At 42.2% G+C, this 23477-nt stretch overlaps 1 protein-coding gene across 2 annotated transcripts in view; it reads right to left on the bottom strand.

Moving 5' to 3' along the window:
• The window catches only part of mpped1 (metallophosphoesterase domain containing 1), an 82264-nt gene extending 61278 nt beyond the window's left edge, over positions 1 to 20986 (bottom strand). Inside the window, exons 1-4 of one of the 2 annotated variants that reach the window (XM_076011215.1) lie at positions 20888 to 20986; positions 20565 to 20701; positions 14528 to 14913; positions 9368 to 9549 (exon numbers count right to left, since the gene is read on the bottom strand). In XM_076011215.1, the coding sequence (XP_075867330.1) occupies positions 9368 to 9549; positions 14528 to 14706 (361 nt within the window). In that variant the 5' untranslated portion in view covers positions 14707 to 14913; positions 20565 to 20701; positions 20888 to 20986. The remainder of the gene's footprint in view (positions 1 to 9367; positions 9550 to 14527; positions 14914 to 20564; positions 20702 to 20887) is intronic. The other variant, XM_076011214.1, reaches the window with a different exon arrangement.
• Between the last annotated feature and the right edge of the window lie 2491 nt (positions 20987 to 23477).

Below are 23477 nucleotides of genomic sequence, written 5' to 3'. Positions count from 1 at the left end.
AGAGAGAGAAAGAGAGAGAGAGAGAGGAGAAAGAGAGAGAGAAAACACGCGGGGGGGGTATTTGCAGGCTTCCGAATCCACTTTTACTGAGGAAAAGACGGAGGAGAGCTCATTTGAAAGAGGGGCGGAAAAAAAGGGAAGATCTTTCCACCAGGACAGCTTTCATGCGAAGAAAAAAAAACATGGATGCGTCCGTGCACACACACACACACACACAGACAAGGAGCACGCACGAGGAGGAAAGCATTCTTTCAAGTTTGCAAACAGGAAACACAAAAGCAGCGATGGGACAGAAGGGAAACAGTTTGCCCAAATTCACTTGTGTCACTTGAAGTTCCGTCGACTTTTCCAATGTTGGAAAAAAAATGGTGAAGGAGTGTCAAACTTCCTCGTTGCCAACCACACCGCCCCGCCCCCAACCCCACAGCAGCATCAGCACTCACTGCTGGGTAAAGTAGAGAAGGGAAGGAAAAGATGAGGGAGGAAGGAAGGGAAGAGGAGGGAAGGTGCCGAGTGACACGAGCGGGAACAAGGAAGGACGATGGAGGGGGGCAGGAGGAGCCGGGGGGGTGCGGGGGGGGGAAAGCCAGAAAAAGACAGCAGTGATGAAAGTTTAATGTCCTGGCTGTTACCAAGCTAAGAAGGAGCGAGCTGGGAGCAGGAGGAGGAGGAAAAGGAGAAGGAGGGAAGCTGAGCAGGTCCAGAGTGGAGGTGGAGGTGGTGGAGGAGGTGAGGTGCATGGAACAGCAGCAGCAGCAGTACAGGCAACTTATGGATATGGATAGAGAGAGAGACTCGGCCTCTCCAGGGCCAAAGAGGAAAAACACACAGCTCATTTAAAGAGCCTGCGAGGCGGCGATCGCATCATGTTCGTCCCTCATCTATTATTAAGCGGCGGGAGGTGTGTGGGGGGGCGCCGACCGAGCAGAGCGCTAAATAAAGAGTTGTAGCGGAGACGCTAAAGGCTGTGGACCTTGCAACCCGGGGAGGGAGAGCGAGAGCGAGAGAGCAGCTGCCTCTGGCAGAGGGTTTTATCGAAGAGGATTCGGCATCGCAGGAGCAGCAGGAGGAGCAAGGGGAGCAGGAGGAGGAGCAGGAGGAGGAAGTACATCTTCTAAAAAGAAACTGAACGGGCAAGAACCCACAGAAGCGCATTGCTGCCACCCAAGTAAAAAAGAACAAGGCTGAGTATCACGTTATAACATTCTTTCGTGATAATTTCACGTAAAAACATGAAACCATCACGTTATTTCTTGATAATTTTCACGTTATAACGTGATACTGAGCCCTGTTTTTTTTCTAGTGTGGCAAAAATGCGCTTCCATAGTAATTAGAACAGATCACAGGGTAAGTGCTTTATTGTATTTGTACACAGATTATAGAGCTAGATTTAAATAGATTTCTAGAAAGTCCTTTGAATCGCTGTCCTATTGTGGGTTCCTTTTCAATCAACTCGAGCTTTGGCAAGCGCATTTACGTGAAAATTATCACGAATTAACGTGATAGTTTCAGGTTAATTCATGATAATTATCACGTAAAAACATGATAGTTTCCCGAAAGTGATACCACGCCCCATTTTTTTTTCTAGAGTGGCAGTGGCAGTGAAGTACCTGTTGGATTTATCTCGCACAGGTACTTACGGTACAGAAAACGTAGAAAGTGGTTTTTGAAAGGGAAACTTGGATGGTGATTGGCTAAAGCAGTAGTTTTCAAAGCGGGCTGTCCTCCAGGGGGCGCTAGTGGGGACCGCAGAAAGCTAGTGAGAGAAGAATTGAAAAAAAATGCAAATAAATAAATAGAATGGAATTATCTTTGAATTACTATGAACACATGTAATCTAGTTATCGTTTCATAATTACTATTCAATGTGATCTATAATAATAAGCTGTGTGTGTGACGTGCTGGTTTGCTCCATTTCTAAAGGTGATTAGCTCCTCCAGCTAGTCGAGCTAGTGCAACATGAACAGGTGAGAGACAAAGAGGGCAAAGGAAAAGACAAATGGTCCAGCAGTGGAAGACAATGGTGCAAAAACACCTCAGAATTGGCCACTAGAGTGAGAAATTATGAGGCATCAAACATTAAGTAAATGAAAAATGTCCATGATTATCAACATGTTAGTTGATAGTATTCTTATTCTAAGCAGATGTGACAATTTTAGAAATTAATAATAAATTACAAAAACCACTGAGAAAGTTGACGTTTCTCGACATATCCTGTTGGTTAGTGTAGAGGCCGGGTTTGGTAAAGTGCGGGAACCTCTGGTCTAACGCATTTGTCAGAGGTGGTATAATTCTAGCGGACGACATTGGTTTTGTCTCAGCAGAAGCGCTAGCTGCCCTTCACTTCAGGGTTTCAATGGCTGAAATGAAAACCAAAGTGAAGCGAACATCTTCTCACCACCATCCTGCCAACATAAGCCGTGACACGTGAGGCGCTTGCCAGGTTTCCAGTTTCAGCCCTGCTCTCTTCCCAACTGGTAGAATACACTGCAGTGTTCCCAGTCCACTTATCGGCAGAGCTTGGGTCTGCTCTACAGCCAAAGAATCAATTCTAACATTCACCTTGAGTCACCTCATGCCATTAATATGTCTTTTTTGGAGCTGGTTTGGGGGAAACTAGGTTGTCCATCAATCTGTTTACAGTAATTCTTTCATTTTCTTTTAAGAATAGAATAGACTCGAACGCCTTTGTTAATCCCAGATTGGGGAAATTTCTATCATTACACCAACAAAAAGTACAAGTAAAATAAAAACAACATAAAATATTTAAAGAGTGAGGAGGAAAAAAACAGGATATTTACACGTACATTTACGTGATATTTTGATTGATTTCTGGATGCTGCTCAAAGATAGACGGGCACCAAGAGCAGAAGAAAAGGAGAGAGGGGCAGAGTTGAAAGCTGCTCCTCTCCCCGCCCCCGGCACTCACAAACAACAAACGCGCAATCACATCACCAATAAAGAAGCGCCGGCTTACCAAAATGCGCACGTGCAAACGTGCACACGCGTTTGCCTCCCGAAGACCTGATCAAAGGGGGCCGTTATTGGAGACAAGTGGACTGAGGCGCTTCAGTCTCCAGCGCACGAGCTGGGGGTTCCACCTCTCACCATCGCTAACACTTTGTTTTCATTGTTATTTATTGTTGTTTGTTGGAAATCACTCTCTCTCTCTTTCTCCTCCACGTCTCCTCTCGCCCGTTCCATCCTGGCGCCCAATCAGCCTCCATTCTCGACAGCCCGGCCCTCTCTCGCCTTCAATGACGCTGAGAAAGCACAGCCTTGCGCTCACTGGCAGTCATGCATAAAGCAAGCTGGTTTTTTTTTTTGTTTCCGTTATCTGTAGATAATTGTCGTGTTCGGATAAAGTGGACGGGGGGGAAAAAAGGATTGATTTCCCTTTTTTCATCCTGCTCAATCGACCTCGTCAGCGCTCGCTAACGCAGCTGCAAATTTCGAAACTGGGTTTTTCCTTTTCAAAAGGTCAAACGGTCGCAGCGCATTGTTTTTGAACCCACCTGTCGTTGGTCTCTTAGTCTCTCAATTTTATCGGCAAAGGCAAAAAAAACTGAGGGGTCAATTCAGAGGATAAATCAATAGAATTGTAACAACACCAAAAAAAGAAAATCTTTGGAATTTCTCTCTGCATGTTCAGCTCATAGAAACCATTCGGGAAGGGAAATTCCCAAAACAAATGTGAAGGTGGTTGGATAAACCTTCTGTCTGATACATTCAAGTGGAACAATCACAAAACTGGACATTCTTTGCACCACTGTACATACTGCAATTGTCTAGAGTTATTACCCACTACTTCCTTGCATTACTCTCCATGCCTCCCTGCACTCATGTAAATACTGCAATCATCAAAATCATTTTATATCACGAAATATAAAAATAAATCATCTAAATGTCATCTGTATATTTTCAACTCGCTGTATTCTGTATTCTGGTAGAGTGAGTTGTCCAATGACCGAAACGTTGGTGGTTCAAATCCCGCTCCATCCTAGTCCATCGTTGTGTCCTTGGGCACTTAACCCTAAATTGCTTCCAATGGGGCAAGGCAGCACCTTGCATGGCAGCAGCCACCCATTGGTGTATGAATGTGTGCGTGAATGGGTGAATTGTAAAGTGCTTTGGGCTACCGTGAAGGTGCTGGAAAATTGCTATATAATATAAGTGCAGTCCATTTACCATTTACCTGCACCTTATGTCAATAGTTATTTATAGTTATTTATTCATTGGCACTATGCAATATGTTATAATGTGTCTATACTGTACATTTGTATTTAATTCACTGCTAAGCACTTCTGGTTGGGTTAGAACTGCGTTTCGTTGCTCTGTACTTGTGACATGCGCAGTGACAAAATGTTTAATCTTAAAAAAGGAAGAAACAGCTGGAGGTGTTAGGGTTATCAATGTGAGAGGTTGCATCACAGCGCTTGAGGCCAAACTAAAGCCAGAAAATAACATCTTCTCCGCTGAGAAAAGCATTCAGTTCCCTTCTCAGTTCTTTTAAACGCCATCTTGTCATTCCGTTCCCATAAAAGTGCAGCTACACCACAGCACCCATGCAAATCTCTCCAGGCTAAGAGTCACAATCACTTCCAATTTCTTCTCTCTCATCTTCGAGGGCTTCAAGGGACGACGTGGAACTGCCACGTCCTGCTTCCTGTCACAGCTGATTGTTTAGGAGCTGCTATACGACCGCAACTATGTAGTCGTGTTGAAGTTGGAACGACCCATTTTAACATCAGATTTCACCAAACCAAAACCCTGCAGCACAGGCGGTGAAAACTCCTTCCATTCTCATAAATCTTATCAGTTGGGCATAGTCACATGGAAGCTACTTACTCTACTATTTATTTAGCTACGGACACAAATATTAGCAGGTAGCAGCAGTGCAGTACTTTGATAAGAATAATTAGTAGCAGTAGTAAGCATCTGTGTGGGTTTTCTCTAGCTATGGCAAAAAAAAAATACTTTCACTGTCCAACAGTCTAAGGGCTCATGACAAGTGGCTTTGAATCAGATCCCATCAGATCGGTTGTCCCTTTGTGTAACCCTTGAGCGGCCCGAAGTTAACACCTGTTTTTCAAAGCTGCTAAAATGAAAAGCACAAAATTTACGGCCGCAGTCAGTCGCAACCCTCACTTCGCCCCCGGTAGATCATTAAGTAGAGCGTCAGATGATGTTTTTGACCATTTTTCCGCGTGCAAACCTTTAATAAATCGGGCCCTGAATAAGGCGGTCCCCATTGGGGCGCAAATAGGTGTTTTATCTTTCCATGAGGCCACAATCTCGAGATTTATTTAAGTCAGCTGGGATGAAGCTCCACAACCGCCGAGTTTGAGGACCCGTCACCAAAAAAACACCCCATGGTTTTGTTGAGGCTCAGACGGGACGTATGGATGTATGGAGATCAGGGAATGAGAAATACAGCGAGCGAGATGGAATCACATGCGGCAATTTCCTTGTACGCCAGCCGTGTGACTGGCAGCTGGTCTGGGTCTCGATAAGAGTGTGTGTGTGTGTGTGTGTGTGTGTGTGTGTGTGTGTGTGTGTGGGGGGGGGGGGGGGTAGGGTATTGGGGGGGAAGGAGGAGGGTCCCCCTCCAACCCTTCCCGATTCCATCAGAGACCAATGCTTTTCTATATGGACAACAGCAGACACAGCCCAATACACATTGATGTCTAAATTTCATAATAATTTTAGGGTGTGGTTATGCAATAACATTTATTTGTATAACACATATGGACATATACTTATGAGTGTCTTTCTAGTTGAATGATTTATTCATATACATATTTCTATCATTATGTATATAAAAGACAGTTCTGTGAGTCTCTCTCTGCTGAAGAGATACAAATAAAAGTAGACCGATTGAGTGATTGATTGATTGATTGATTGCTTGGTTAGTTGATTGCTTGATTGATTAATTGTTTGATTGGTTGGTTGATTGAGTGATTGATTGGCAAGTTAATTTATTGATTGTTTGATTGCCGATTGCTTGGTTGATTGCTTGGTTAGTTGATTGTTTGATTGATTAATTGTTTGATTGGTTGGTTGCTTGATTGATTGATTGGCTAGTTAACTGGTTGGTTGGTTGGTGATTGCTTGGGTTGATTGGTTGGTTAGTTGATTGATTGATTGATTAATTGATTGATTGATTGATTGATTGTTTGATTGGTTGGTTGGCGATTGCTCAGTTGATTGGTTGGTAGTTGATTGATTGATTGATTGACTGATTGACTGATTGATTGATTGATTGGCTAGCTAACTGGTTGGTTGGTTGGTTGGTTGGTTGGTTTGTTGGTGATTGCTTGGTTGATTGGTTGCTTACTTGATTGATTGGTTGGTTAGTTGATTGATTGATTGATTGATTGATTGATTGATTGATTGACGATCCCCTCTTCGCCTTACTTCTGCCCCTGCACTCTGCCCTTCCAAAGCCCCAAAAACCCGAGTGACTTCCGGCTACAACATAGGAGCCGAGGTGGAAAAAAGAAAACCTCAGCCCATCATCATCAAGAGAAAGAAACGTTTTTGACAAGAAGGGGAAAAGATAGAAGAAAGCAGAAGGGTTGCGGCGATGAGTTTGAGGGTTGCGAAACAAGGAAACAAGGTACAATAAAGAGGGGAGTTCAGGGGATAAAACCTGACCGAGGCTTCGTCGGAATGAATACATTAACGCCTGATCTCCCCTGTAAATCTGCTCGGGCGCACGCAGCAAAGCAGCGGGAGACGCGTTCAATCCGCGGGAGGAGAGAGAGAATGAATAGGGAGAGCCAGATGATAAATATTTATACGTGAGGAGGAGGAGACAGGAGGAGAAGGAAATAACGGCAGAGGAGGAGGGAGGGAGGCAGGCGGACTTCAGATGCTGCGGCAACGCGGTCGGCCCGGTTTATCTCCCCCCACCGCCCCCGCCCCCGGCCGCTTCTCTCGCCGCTGGAGTGCAGGCGAGCGGATTTGCAGCTCGCGCTCCCCGCAGCTCCAGTGTGTGTGTCTGTGTGTGACTGTGTGAGTCGGAGTGGGGTAAGGACAACAAGTTCCACTCTTCTGCCCCCCCCCCCAGACCCCTCCCGACCCATCGTCCATGGGTCTCTGACGCCCCCCCCGTCACACTTCCATCAGATTTCGCAGGTAGTAAAGATAAGACATGCGCTCGCTCCAGACTCGCTGGAGATAAGGTAGATTCCAGCGAAAGCTGATGCTGATGATGATGATGATGATGATGATGGTGGTGGTGGTGGTGGTGGTGGGATGTCTGACAAAAAGAAGCAGCCGCAGAGATCTGATCTTTTCTCGGAACACAATAGGACACAGTTGGGAGTCACGGGGAAGTTGGACGAGTCGGAAGCTCATTTAGATGGCGCTGTAGAGCTGAAGCTACTTAAACAGAGAGAGGTTCACCACGTTTGGGAATATGAATCTCTAGTCGCCAAGCGCAATGATGTTATTATCGCAGTTAGCTATCGAACCACTTCTGACTGCTGAGAAGATTTTGCACTGCACTGACACATAATGGATCGATGTAAAAAAAACAGCAAATCAAAATATTCTTCAATCTGCAATACAGCGCTAGAAAATTCAGCATGAGAGAGCTTCTCTTTCGCTACTTCCACAGAACTCCTCCTTGGTCCTCCAGGCTTCCAACCTCAGCAACTACCCATTTAAAGCATTGGATGATGAATGTATTAAAAAAAAATAAAAAAAATACATACAGATATAAATACACACACATATATATGTACACATGTATAGATGTATATACATACATATACATATATATACATATATATATATACATACATATACATACATATATATATATATATATACATATATATACATATATGTATATATATATATATATATATATATATATATATATATATGTATACATGTATAAAACATCTTTCCAAAGCATATTTTTTGAATCAATATTAATCTCTAACTTAGTCGCGTTTTAAATTGGACATTTAAAATTCTGTTTCTGTTTTTTCTAATTTCAAGACAGTTTTTATGTCCATATTAATGCAAAGGAATTCTTAACGGAGCGTCTTAATTGGGAACCAAAGGAACACAAAGAAAGGATTTCCTTACTGATCTTTTGTATTATTATTTCCTTCAGAACAGTGCATCTAGACCTACATCTTTACGCATCTTTTCACGGCTTCATACAGCTCCTGTACGTGTGAACAATTGTGTGTGTGAATAAGGCGTACGACGGGTCATGGAAAGGAGGAGAATGCAATTTAAAATAACTAGCGCAATATGCCTTGTATTTAATCTCATTGCAATTAACGCGTTAATGCTGACGCCCCGAATATGTATATATTTACACACTTTTATTTAACTGTAGGCGTTTTTGCAATCTCATTAAATCTGCCAAGAGACGCAATCGCACAGAGAACTTCAAGGAGGCCTGTGTTCTTCACCCAGGGCCTCCAAGTTCCCACAATCCTTTTCAATCCCATCTAATCCAGAACGTCGGTTTCTCTTTCTAACCCCGTTCAGTGGCGCAGTGAAACGGTTTAAAAAGCATATTGTGACTCAACGTTTTTGCTCACGGGCTCCAGCTTGTTCGCAAAATGCGCATGGAAGAAAAATGTGCATGAGGCAAAAAGAAAAAAAAATACATACATAAATCAACCTAATAAACCTAATAAATGTTTGTGCTTCTTTGGACTGATGAGTTTAACCCAAAAGGCTCCGCTTCATACTTACGAACAATCATATCATCTCATATTGTTTATTTATGCTTTGAAAGTGAGCAGGTCAATAAAGGATGAAAATAAACTTTCCATCCATCAGCACGAACCAGCATCTCGACTCTTTTTTTAAGTAAAGTTTTCACTGTGTGGAGGCGAGTAGAAAACACTTAAGGGAAAAAAACATGCTGTTTTTGTATTGTGCTTAAAGAACCTGTTAAGTACTTGAGAAATGATGACCATTCAGCGATGCCTTCATGGGCTTTGTTGTGGGAAGATGAAACTCAAAAGAAGACAAACAATGAGCAAATCTTGCCGCTTTGCACTTTAAAAATAAAAAAAAATCTTCCTTTTCATGAAAGTGAAACGGGAAAAAATTGGGGAAAAAAGCAGTTTTTCAATCTGATGTCACTGACTGATTGATAAATATGCAAAAAATCTTTGGTATGCTCCTTTAAATTATAACTATAGGCACCTATAGGCAGGTTTTAAATTTTTAAATTTTAAACTGCATAAAAAGGCAGAAACTGCACCCGCAGTAACTGATTCTAGCCTGCCCTGACCTTATTAACAACAAGGGGACGCAGTGAAAGACACCTGTGAACCTCACTGGACTCATGCAAAAAAAGCCACAATACTCAAAAGGTGGTGCTGACCTAGCCAGTCGTTGAACTTCTTGACCTCGGACGGCAGACCCAGCTCGGTGAAGTCCCCGGCATGGATGAACACGTCGCCGTACGGCATCTGGATGGCGTCAGTGCGCGAGTGGGTGTCCGAGATGCACACAAAGCGGGTGTAGCCGGGTGGCTTGGGCGTGTCGTGGGGCATTGGGTCCACCCTGAGAAGGAGAGGAAAAGAAAACACAGAGAGGCTGGATTAGAAGAAAAGAGAAGCAGTAGACCCCATTTACCTGGCTGGGATTAGCAACAATTGCTAACAATTAGCATTTGGCTCTTATGCCAAAAACGGCAGGAGGCTGAACAACTTTTGAGTGCTGATTTTTGTATTTGTACGAGGTGCAAACGACTCACTGGTGTGAACTCAGCGGGTCGACCCACTTCCCAATCCAAGGTCCAGTGTGTAATATTTGGAGATTTTGAAGAAGAAACAGTGACATGAAGTGGTTACATTTTAGATTGCTCTTCCTTTCGCTCCCCCACCTTCTCCCTCCTGAGTTTGCCAGTGAACTACGTTGGCCTGCGCACTCAAACCTGGATACCTTGTCCATCTCCTTCTTCTTCGTTGGTTTATTTACCAAATGCGCTGTCAGGCAACTGGATTGTGAGCTAACTGGAAGCAAGACCCTTGATCTATGTATATTCTGTTATACGTACATATACATATCTATATTTTTACACATACATGTCGACACACACTCACATATATACATACACATACATATATACATATATGTACATATACATATATACATACACATACATATATACATATATGTACATATATACATATATACATATACATATATACATATACATATATACATATATGTACATATATATATATATATATATATATATATATACATATATATATATATATATATATACATATTTATATATATATATATATATATATATACATATATATAAATATATATACATATATATATATATATACACATATATATACATATTGTTGGAATCAAGAAAATACTGTAATCCAACAATATATATATATATATACACTAAGGGTGTCAAAGTTAACGCACGCGTTAACTCAACGCCGCTTTATCGCCGACACTTTTTTTTATCGCGCGATTAACGCACACGGTGCCTTTTGAACCTTTGGCCGCTCCGTAGATTATGGAAACGGGAAATTAATTCACTCACAGCACACAGTCACACGCTTGCAGCCGGCTTGTAAACACAACAAAAAAAGAAAAAGACACTGAGCGTAGATGAGCACTAGGAAGGACTAACATGGATAAGGCGTCAATTGTAAATGGAAAGTTCCACTTCAAAACCCTGCCAGATTGGCAGTCTTGAGAGGACAAAAGTGATATGCATTTACTGTAACGAGCGCTTCCATTCATCCATCAATGTAGTTCACACCAGACGCGAACAGGCGCGCGGCTCCCCTCGCCGCGGATCGCGCCATGCATTTAACGTCAGTTCACTGGACGTGGAAGCGAAGCGCCGAGCGCTTCCATTCGGCGCCCACGTTAATCAATGTGGTGGTTCACACTAGACGCGAAAAAGCGCGCGGCTCCCGCCATGCAATTGTCGTTTCGGCGTCTGCTCTATTTTGTGCGCGAGCCACGAGCGATCCTCGTCAATAGTACAGGAAGTCGCTCAAAAAAAAACACGAGAAAATCCGGTGAATTTTCAAAATAAAAACCGAATGACAAATTCGATCATATTTGTCTGTTATATTTGTCAGTACATTGCATCAGAGTGCGAGAGAGATTAAACAAATATAAACACACACACACTCACACACAGAGGAAGACTGTTTTACACACTGGACCTTTAAAAGTCTCCTGTGCAACTGAATCAGCGGCGTCAGAAAGAACAAAAAGTCGTGGAAAAAAGTTGCTCTGGTGCGAGTGCGACAAGTGAGAAAAGTTTCTGTTCCAGCATCCTGCAGGAAATCATCCAAGCAAACCGAGGAAGTGGGGGGTGGAGGGAAGGGGGTGGCCACAATAAAGAGCGCAGGCGCTGAGATAGACAGATAGAGAAAATGTGTCGAGCTGCAGAGAAAAGAATAAAGGCGCGGATGAAGAAGGAAAAAAAATAAAGTCCTGTGGGACTTTGCAGCAGGAGCGCACATCATCCAGGAGGCCTCCAGGGGGCCGAGGAGGAGCTGGTGAATAACCATGGCCCACTTTACTGCACTCTCCTCCAGGTACCATCAAACCCAGCCTCCCCCTCCTCCTCCTCCCTCCCTCCTCCACCTACTCCCCCTCTTCCTCTTCCTCCTTCTCTTCCTTCTCATCCTTTTGTACCTCCTTCACCTCTTCCTTCTACCTCTCTCTCTTCCTCCTCTTTCTCCTTCTCCTTACCCCCCACCTCTTCCTCCTACACCGCTTCCTTCTCCTCCACCTCCTCCTTCTCTAACTCTTCCTCCTCCTCTTCCCCTCCCTTATCCTCCTCCCCCACCTCTTTCTCCTTCTTCTCTACCTCTTCCTCCTCCCCCGCCACTGCACGAGGAAACAGGAGGGTGCGTACACACGCTTGTGGGACAGCTGATAAGAAGTCTCCAAGTAATAAAAATTCATGAAAAACGGAAAAAGAAGTTTGCGATTAAAATTAGAAATGTGTGCAAATGTAAAGCGATAGATTGTCAAACTGTGCAGAGAATTCCTCCCTTTTTTTGGCGATCAATGGAAAGACTTCAAAGACATTTATTAGCAATATATTAACTTTTTCAGTTCCAGCTCGGGTCCAAAGCTACATTTACGGCGGCATAAGGGTTTTAACAATACATAGCAATTCAAGAATTAAAGTATTTCCTTTGTCACGCTACTAATATCTCAGCTGAATCAGTAAGATTGTAGTCTATGAGGGAGTAACACAAGTTTGTGAATTTAGTGTGACTGAATTTAGAAATGAATGGGCTGAAAACAAATCTTGAATATTCAAGATATATTGAACACACACACACACACACACACACACACACACACACACTTATGTATGTATATACAGGTATATATATATATATATATATATATATGTGTGTCAGCCTAAAAACCGTACAAGATCAAATTTCTCATATACTCAGACGGTCTCGTCTTAATAATAATCTGGTTGGGAGTCGAATTTGTACGACACTCCATTTGTGCAACTAAATCAGAACAAAAATTGGGCTCAGGTGTTTTGGGACTTAGTCACCGAAGCGTCAGGCAATAAAACCATAATAGATGTAAAAGACTTGGGGACTGTTAGATCGACGCAAATTTGGGCCACTGAGGCGAAAAGCCTGTGCAGTCCCCTGCCAGTTTGCCTTTAGCAAACTTGTTTATCAGGAAGTTCATTTGAAAAAAAAAATTATACAGTATACAACTCATAGCAGGGGTACATGTCCTTCCACTTAAACACACTCGTGTGCAACAGTGTTGATGCCATCTATGCTATGCTAACCTTAGCTGAGGACCTTTGAAGTCCCCTCGGTTAGAGCAGTGAAAAGTACAGTAGTTTTTCTTCAAAGTACACACTGCTAATAGCAAACTGATGCTCATAAACACTCAGAATATCACAAATAAATACTTCAACAGGCCACATTTGGGGGTTTTCCTTATTTTCGTTGCCCTCGTAACATATAATTTGTATTTTTCAGTGCACATACAAGCCAAGATAAATGGGAAAGATGAAAGCTAGCCCCATCGGACTTGACCATCTTAGCCAGCCTAGCTAAGGACAATGAGTATTATAGAAAGCAGCCTAGTATGAGGAGGCTCTTGGACACGAGGGTGAACAAGCTTTTGGGAAAAAGGGGCCAAAAATCTAATTTCCTTCATTTTGTCCTGCATGATTGGCGACTTATCCAATCACAAACAGTATTCCCCGCGGGATTTCCTGGCCCACATGCTAAGCTAATTGGACAGTCGGTATTTTTAGCTGATCTATAAAGCGTTCCCCAAACTTTATTACCTCAGTGCAGTTGGCTCCGGCCCTGCTTGTCCTAATGCTAATGGATAAAGGTCAGTCTGAATTTGATTGGTTTTGACTTGAGACTGGTTCAGGCTCCACTTCACACCTTCCTCTACCGGTTCCTGACATTTTGAGGGTTGGTACCTGTTCCAGATGACTGATGTGTACAGGCTTTTCCTTGGAATTGCTTTAGACTTCTTTACACTTTTGCTTGAGGCCTCAAGCGCTTGTATAGTGGAATATAAAGGAGTGCCATGAAAAGTTGAAAAAACTATGACAAAAAGAGTGAGCTGTGGTTTGCTTTTTGTTTTTTAGGGGGGCTGTTGCAATGAGAAATGTAAAGGTGTGTGCTTTTTTTTTGCATTAAATGCGTGTTGCTGTTTTTCAAATGGCATTAATAGTGCGTCCTTTGCTTGCTGCGGGCTCAAACGCTCCTTTCTGGAAGTCAGCCCCTTTGTGATGTCACGGAAGCTAGCGAAACCCAGGATAGCGACAGGACAAAGCATGTCATTTTGCACGTTCTCAGTCATTAAGGTCATTGTTGTCTTTAAGTGCTCGTTTGTAGGCGACTGGACTTCAATCTTGGTTACTTGAAAGTGTTTTAACTTTTATCCGAAAGAGTCTAATTTAGTTCAAGTACCTACTACTCAAGAAGCCAAGGGCAAAACACACAAAAAACAAAATACTTTTTTGTATATATATATATATATGTATATATATATATATATATATACATATATATATATATATATATATATGTATATATATATATATATATATATATATATATATATATATATACATATATATATATATATATATCAATATCCATAGATCAAGGGTCTTGCTCGCAGTTAGCTGCCATCTTGCCCCACCCATTCCTAAGGAAGTCTGGTGTGGACAATCCAGCTGCCTGACAGCGCATTTCATATTTAGGGTGAAAGCTGGCGTCCTCAAATAAACCAACGAAAATAAGGTGGACGAGGTATTGAGGTTTGTGCGCGCAGGGCCAAGGTAGTTAACTGGCAAGCTCAGGAGAGGGAGGGGAGAGCGAAAGAGTGCTGCAATCTAAAATGTAACCACCTGATGTTGATATTTCTTATTCAAAAGCTCCAAAAATTACACACTGGACCTTTGGAGAAGGACAAACAGCAAACCCTAGATATGAATATCTGCGCCCCGACGGGTTCCAAAGAGACTCACATGTGAACGTGTGGCGGCTGGAATCGTCCCTGGTTGATATTGTAGAAGGTGAAGGCCTGCGTGGGGTTGGTGCTGTATTCGTCCACCTCCACCGCTGTGCGGCCACCCCGCTGGCCATGGGACTGAGCCTGGGACTGCTGCCTCCGGGCTGCCATGATCTCCGACAGGGTGAAAGCCATGACGCCGGGAGGTGGGGGTGAGGGTGGGGGAGCGCTGGAGGAGGAGCAGCCGCTTGAGAGGCGAGGTCTGGTCTGGTGAGGTCAGGTTGGGACGTTTCAGCAACCTGTCGCTGGTTTATCCACTGGGTCCCGGTCGAGATTTGCTCTGACGGGCTCAAACCTTCATCGGGGTCGCTGGTGCAAACATCTCCCCCTTCGTCTCTGCACCTGTGGGGGACATGGAGGTGAAGCGGGCGTGACTGCGGGAAGCGGAACTCAGTGGAATTTTCCCACCATTTGAATTTCACACAGTTGCAATCATTAAGGACGCAGAAATTTGGAACAAAAGCCTTGAAACGTAAAAGACCTTTTTGTTTCGGATTAATCTATTAACATTTAAATAGATTCCAAAGACCACTGATCACTTGCAATTAATTGGAACTGTCAGGTTTCTATATTAATGTTTTTTTTAGCGTTCAAGAAGAGAAAGTGATTTAATTAATTGTTGATCACTTTGTAGTTTCAATAATGAACCCCCGATTTGAATATTAATTAAAAGTCACAAGAGTAAAAATATATTGATTCAACACCATGAGCAGTGGCAAAATAGCAATTCCTCATAATTAGTTGGTGCAGCAGTTTGTTCAGTAATCTTTGCTTTACAAAAACATTTCATATAAAATGACTACTGCTACTGCAGCCTGATGTTGTTGAATAAAAGCAATTTGCGAGACAGAAAATGTCACCTGGGGAAATGTTAAGACTAGAGATTTGACGAAACACGATATTCGGTTCACGAGAACAACATGCAGCAGGACAATATTTTAACATTACTTGTGAGAAAACTACAATGGCAAAATATTTGATAAGACAAATATAAATAGATAGTTGAGTTAATTACTGAATACATTAAATATTTATTATTTTTATAAAGTTCAAACGAAACATGCAAAAATGTAAAAACATTTTTGTCAAGCACAACACTGACATGTTACAACTACAAAGCCGAGCCAAATGCTGTGGACACACTTGAAGGTTTTTGTCCCCAGGCTTGACCAGAATCGGGGCCAGCCTGGCGATTATTTGTCTAACCCTCATCCTCAAGTGTGCCATGTCTATTATTTTACTGCTCCAGAGCAAGTCGGGCCGACGGGAGATTGGAAAAAAGATTCTGGCAGACCGGATGTGACAAATCCTCATTACTGCCCCCCACAGGTCACAAATTGAAGTTTTTGATAGGCTTCTGCCCTGAGGCAGACAGACTGCTTTTCACTTCAACAGGAAAAATAGGCACGTTTTAGTCTTAAATCTAAACCAGGCAATGTCAGACATTCAACCGTCTTTTCCCATTGTCAAAAACATGACATGGCTGCCTTTGATAGTAAAAACAAATATTGCACTACCGAGATGAATAAAAGAAAAACAAAAGTTAAAAACTACGACAAAGCAAACAGAAAACATTTGCTATGTGAGGCAAGTGTTGGTTTCAATCAGCTTCTGATTGAATGACTTCAAATGTAAAGCTCTACTATTTTATAAATGTGTTCATTTTGGTGAATTCCAAAGATGCTTGAGCTACTTTTAATTAAAAAGTACAACTGCCTCTGAGGGGAAACTCGCGCGCTGTGGCTACTCCAGCTCCTGAACGGTACCACAAGGACTCGACTGCATTGCATCCCGCAAAAAGGAACGCAGGCGATGGAAAGATAAAACCTCAAATAAATAAAGCCACACCATCACTTTCTTTCATTGGCAATGACACAAAGACAGTCAGTCATCACCTAACCCCAATATGCTATCACTCTGTTTATTATTGTTAAAACAAATTTTTAAAAAATAGAGTGATTAAATGACAGAATCACTGGCCAAAAAGGCTCACTATTGTCAATTCAGTCAACTGTGCTGCATTTCACCACACACCTTCCACAGAATGCTATACTGCACCCTGCACAACAGACATAAGTATGCCACAATGCATAGCGTGAAGTCGCAAACAGCCACGTCACACACACTGTGGCCCAGCAAATGGCTCGGGGAACGAAGAAGACAATGAATATTGTGTGAACATTGCATACAACATACACAACGATAGGATTTTCAGTGCAAACAGCACAGATTATTTTACTTATTGGGAACATTTTGAGTTTTTGACTTAAAATCAATAAGATATATATATGTATATATATATATATATATATATATATATATATATATATATATATATATATATATATATATATATATATATATATACATATCTATATATATACATATATATAGATAGATAGATAGATAGAATATGCATTGCAGATATGAGACCGCATAGAAGAAATGAGTAGATGGGTAATTTCGAAAGCAAAAAAAGACATTTAGGAAATACAAGTGCTGTCTGTTGGTTAGGAGTTAAAAACACAGACAGCATCCAGCCCTGAATTGGCACGTGTCTATTGTACGACAGCAGTGATTTGATTAACTACTTGGAAATTGAAATTTTAGAGAATTGGAAGTGGTAGTGACTGAGCCACTGATTTCAGACTTCGTTACAGCCTCGTCCTCCCACAATGCATCATGTAGTGCAGCAGGTTGGAGTCCAGGTTAAATATCAACGTACCTCAAGCCAACAGCTTCCCCCTGAACAGAAAACCTAATTATTTATTTGCTGGGAAAAGATCATGAGGAGATCATGACATATTATATGAAAGCCCGTATACATATTTCCTGGGTGCATTCACATGTTTGGTTTATTTGATCCTTCTCAAAATAAAAATAAATAAATAAAAATGCTGAAGTGAAATGATTTTGGGCTGTCTGGGTTGTGTGACAGTGTGCAGGGCTGGATGGAGCTCATTTCTCCAGCGCCAGGAGCCGAGCCGAGACGACGGGGATGCTGGGAGACGGAGACGGAGGTGATAATTTGGCGGCTTTTGGCAAAGTCGGTCGCGAATGGCGGCGCCATGTCGGAGCGCCATCTCCACTTCATCATTCACCGCAACCTCACACGCTGACGGCGCGGCGGTGGTGACAGGATGGCACTTCACGCCTCGCGCTGCAGTTGTTTGTCACTGGCCAATCCCAGCACGCTGCCTGGATGTGTTTCAGGAGTGCATACATTAGGAGTGTGTGTGTGTGTGTGTGTGTGTGTGTGTGTGTGTGTGTGTGTGTGTGTGTGTGTGTGTGTGTGGATGGGGGGCATGCGAAACATGAAAATGTGTTTGTGCTGTCATGAACGTGACGGGGCCGCTGGCAGCGTGCGAGAGGAAGATGATTAGCAGATGTTGTGAGAAGGTGGCAAAGACGAGACGAGTGCTGAATACACACTTCAAAATAAAATACATGTACTTTACTGATTTCCAAATTGGGAAACTATGCTGTTGCGCTAAAAACAATACAAAACATCTGCTATACAATAATTATAAGAACTATTATTGTCGTCCAGATACTGCCTGTAAGTACATCAATAAAAGTGTATAATGACAGTACAATGACAGTCATTTGGTTTTCCTATCCATAGAACGGTTCTATAGAGTTTAAGTTTTTCTTTTTTAATTTAAGACTCTTAAAGTATTTGCTCGTCATGTTTTTTTTCTTATGTCCAAACTGCCGGTCACTGAATTGTTTTCTCTTTATTTGTTTTTTTCACCAACAATCGCGCTTCAGTTGGTCGTGCACTTCTTCCTCGTTTCTCATTCATCTGTCCTATACTATTAACGTTTCGCTTGGTTTTACTGCATTCCAAACTGAATTGAATTACTATGAGTTAATTTAACATGTACCATTGGTGGTACATCAGTTGATAAAACGTGTCCCACAACACCACCGCTGTGAGGCCTTCCAAGAAAGACGGCAAGTTTACGCTGAAACATGTCAAAGTACCAAAATCCCCAAAAATGTATGTATATGTGATAAAAAAAAATAAAAAAATACCAACAATTGTTGCATTCCCGTTTTATCACTATCAATCTGCTTCAGAACTCAGCAAATATAGAACTTTGGGGTTGTATGGTTTTCTTCTTATCTTAAAAGTCTTAAGTTTATAAGTCACACGACCATAGTTAAGATCTGTTAATTCTAGAAGACAACAGTTCATTCCGGCCACAATAAAAAAAAGAATCACATGTGAAACTTTTTTTTCGCCTTGCCCTTTAATAACAATTAGAAATAAAACTGAAATAGGAAACAAGCATCTTAACAATGGAGCAGACCTCATTCAAACTCAAAAAACCTTGCTCACCTTGAAACCACTGACGTTTATCATAGCAACTTATGAAGCCGCCCAGAAATTAGAAACTGTGAAGTCTAAAGTTCCACCATAAATATCTCAAACAAGAGATATTTACACAATTCTTTAAAAAGTGAGGGGATAAAACTCTACTCTTTGTGTACTGTAATAAAGTAAAAGTAAATAAAATGGACTGAATTCTAGTTGTGTTTCTGTGTGTTCACGGTCTGGTGAGCAGCATCAGAACAGCAAAGGTGTGACTTTTAAGCATACTGCGAAGATCTCTATGTTACATTTTAATGGAAACTGCATGCATTTGTAACATACACAGAAAGAATCACCCTGAAGTCTTAATGCGCAATTTCTTTTAGTACCATCACCCACATTAGCTCCCATGCTCTCTTCTGCGCGTGCACTGTCCTGTTGCCACACATCCAGTGCGAGTAAAATAATTTTGTGATATATCTTTTTTCTTTCTTGACAGAAAAAAAATATCATTGCGATGGGTTGTGTCGTCCTGATGCACCAAAAAGGTTTTCCTCCTTATATTTAAAGGTGATCTTTGACATTCTGTAAAATTATAAAGAGGTACAAACATTTTTTTTCCTTCTACGACTGCGTCACCTCACACATTCAATGTTTTTACTGATATGTACTGAGTCTCTTGTGATTCCAACAGTACAACAGTTCTCGGCTGACTCAGCGGGAAGGGTGTGTTTCCGGATTCTAAATTCATTTTCAAACGTCTGCACCACTGACTTTCTATAATCGTGTTAAACGCTCCGAACTAAGCAGCCACTGATTTCCTACCTGCCAAATATAACAATCCAATTAATCTGAAATCGCTGTCTGTTAAACATTCCCTTCATGAACTTTTCAGTTAATGCTTTTGTATTGGTCAACTTTTGATAACCCCAATCTCTTTAAAATCAATGGCAATAATCAATTGCATGTTTTATGGTTTTGTTCAAGCGCATCTTTATGTGAAAATTAAATTTGCATATTCGTGTGGAAAAAAACAAAAACCATAAATAACTACAGAACTACAGAGTCTAGTTGTTGGCATTTGAATTTCAATTCAGTTTAAGCCTTTGTCAAAGCATTACTCGCACAAAAATGTACATATTTACCATGAATTATCTCAGAGTAAGGTTGGTTTGAGAATGAAAGGGAACAAGAGTGGGTTGGAAGCTGTCTGATTCAAAGCTTTCCCTTTCCCGCACAATTACAAACACCCGGGAAGCTTTGGCGTTTTTGCATTTTTTTTTTTTTTTCTGCGCACCCACTATTGCTGCTTGTCTTGTCTGCTACATATGGACACACACAGGAAATTGGAAAGGGCATTAAAGTGTGGCGCTGCATCCCTCCGATCATTCAGGAGTGCGGAGCCGCAGCTGTGTCAAATAAGCCGAATTATCAGCGTGGAAGATCGTTGTTTGGTCGTATTTTTGTTTTAACTGATATCGCCTTTTAAAGACGTTTTGTTTATTTTGCGTCAACTGGACGTAAAGTAAAATGAAGTTTATATATATCTATATATATGTGTGTATGTACTAACCTTGCACTAAAGTTCTCATCCTTGCCACTCATGCAAGATGTGTCGTTAGCACCTGTGCGTCTCAAATTAACTTCAAACTTTCTGAGTCCGGTTCAGCCTGACCTGACTTTCGTCACCCGGCTTCACCTTCCTCCTCCTCCTCCTCCGCCGCAGCTGCTGTCGCCGCTGGAGCCGTGTCCGTTCTAAACGGTGAGCCCTGAACGCACCTTGTCCTCGCGCCTACAATTTTCGCGCTCTAACTGGGGGACATTAAAAAAAAAAAAAAAATGATGGACGAGTGACGACGACGACAACAACAAAAACAACGGGGAAGCAGCCCGTGTTTCTCCGCCGCGTAACCGACGCACACAGGGCTTGCGGATAATTTTAAGAAAGAAAAAAAAGGGGGGAAAAGGCAAGAAGAAGAGGAAGATGAATTTACGTACCCTGAATCTGCTGTGTCTGCTGGTTCCTGCGGAGGAAAAGGGAGGACGGTGCGTGTGTGTGTGTGTGTGTGTGTGTGTGTGTGTGTGTGTGTGTGTGTGTGTGTGTGTGCGTGCGAGTGTGTGCGTGTGTGATGTGCCGGCCGGCCGGCAAAGAGTGACTGAGACGCGCTGGTCAGTTTGAACGCGAAGCCCCGTGGTGCACCGCTGCTGCTGCTGCTGTTGCTGCCTCGTTGCGGTGGTGGTGGGGATGAGCCTCCTCCTTTCTTCCTCTCTCGCTCTCCCTCTCTTCTGTGCCAGCCTCCGTTTCCTCCTCTGTCGCGCGCGCACACACACACACGCGCGCGCGCACACAAACACACACACACACACACACGCACACACACACACGCACACACGCACACGCACGCACACACACACACGGTCCTGCCCACAGGATCTCCTGGCGAGGGAGCGACGGAGCTGCTCATTCGCAGCGCGTCGCACAACGCGGCGCCCTGTGTCGGGGGCAGGGAGAGGGGACACTAGGGGCTGTGCTAGGTCAATTTTCCAACACAGGGGGGTCATAACCCCCCCGCCACCCCTCCTCCCCCTACAAGAAACTAGAAAATGTGTAAAAAGGTGACAGTGCAAGGCTTTTTAGCTAAGTTATACATAAAAAAATACAGATATATACTTACGTAAATAAATAAATGATATAAAAAAAATCCCTCTATTCAGCAATAGCACGTGAAAGGTGAACATGCTGATTATTGTTAGCGGCTGTCACACTCTGACTCTTTCAACATGGAAATCTATCTTTCAGTTGTCCCCTTCCTCATTCTGATGTGGAAAGGCATACCAAATATAAATGTAACACGTATGAAACCTAATTTCGCAGGACATAAACCAGCAGCAGCAGAAGCTTTATCATTTTGATGACGCTCCAATTTTAAAGATACTGAAGGATTTGGGATATTTTATCTACTTGAAATTTGTCATACACTGTGTTAGCTCGATACATTTTCAACCTGCTGTGTTGTAAACTTTTAGAGTAAGTGCACAGCAAAAGTGTGCCAAATTACTGATGTGTTTTAATATTCTGTTAGGCCAAAATCATTCACACTAAATTTTTACCATTATACTAAATCAAGTTAAACAATGTAATCTTTACTGAACTGACTTTTTTGCATTCACTCTTCTATATTTCTCAACATTGAAGAAAAATAATGACTTTGTTTAATCAAGCTGACCTAATTGCATGCCAGGTGACAGAAAGTCTCTCTCTCTCTCTCTCTCTCCATCTCTCTCTTTCTCTCTCCCCCGTGAGCCCACACACCAGAACTCTCTGAGAGTGAATTTGTAACTTTCTAAAAAATAAAAAAGAAGACGAAGAAGAAGAAGAAAATGAGTCAACTTTCCATGCCAGCGATGAAGATTAATTCAAATCAAAATTAATCCATTCATCATTCAGCTGTCAGAAAATGTTTCAAAAAAAGGAGACTTGATGGTCACAATTTCCTGCTGCTCACGGTTGACGTGCACGGACGGATTGTTACAGTCGACAAACACTGCATTCAACGGTGTCGAATGCAGATACAGTTGGAAATTTGGTTCAGAAGAAGATTCAAAAGGGAAAAATCTGCTGATAATTGGAGTTTCTCCCTCTTGTTTCTGAGGCATCCATCTATTGTCAGACGAGAGCCCTGCAGTTAAAACATTAACAAATCTAACTTTTATATCCTCTCTTCCAATATGCTTGAGTGTATTTTCAAATACCCAGTCAGATGCTAGTTTCTCTTCCAAGTCCATCCGAGAGACACGATGTCACAGTGAAATATTCCAATAACCCCTGAATTGAAATGCAACAACACTAATGATAATGATAACATTTAAAATTATATTAAAGTTAATGCGCCCACACATAGGAGGACAGCTGTGTTTCAACACCTTTTGTTGGTTCACTCTGATGAATTGTCAGGGAAGCCTGCAGCAGCAACTGTTACAATAGGCATCAGACTTTCTAAAATGAGGTTGAGACAGCTTTGTGTTCCTTTACTGCAATGGTTCCTGGTAATTAACTATGAAATGAAATAAAGAAGAAAGTAAGGGTGTGTTAATATTTTGGGAATAATAAGCAAATAAGCAAATTATATAAACTCGTGGATTGGGATAGATGGATTATTACAACGACAACAAATTATTAGGAAGGAATTTTTGGTGAAAATCTTTGTTCATCACTTTTGATTTGATTGATTGCTTATTGTTCAAGTCAACAAATGTTAATAAATCCCTACAATTTCGTGCTAAAACGTATCAAATAATTCCTCTTCTGGGTTGCAAAAGGGGTATAATCGCTGAAATGAGAGCATTACGGCACATCACCGGCCCTGCTCCTGTTTATCCGCAGGTGAATGGAGCGGGATTAAGCCCGGTAATCAGCTCAGCGAACAGACCGCAGTTTGGAGCTCGAGAACGCAGGCAAAGGTTGGGCGCAAGAGGCGTCGCGAATCCCAGCTCGGATGGACACTGCCATCTGCTGGACGCGCAGTGTCATTGTCGGGACTTTGGCGCACTTGCAGTCACTCAGCCTGCTGCCTGTTGCCTCCGTACA

This window comes from Nelusetta ayraudi, unplaced genomic scaffold, assembly GCF_046127955.1.
Source record: "Nelusetta ayraudi isolate G7.1 ecotype Tasmania unplaced genomic scaffold, CSIRO-AGI_Nayr_v1 ptg000135l, whole genome shotgun sequence".
NCBI lineage: Eukaryota > Metazoa > Chordata > Actinopteri > Tetraodontiformes > Monacanthidae > Nelusetta > Nelusetta ayraudi.
Note: the sequence above shows the minus strand (reverse complement) of the source record. Positions and strands in the feature narration are given on the sequence as shown.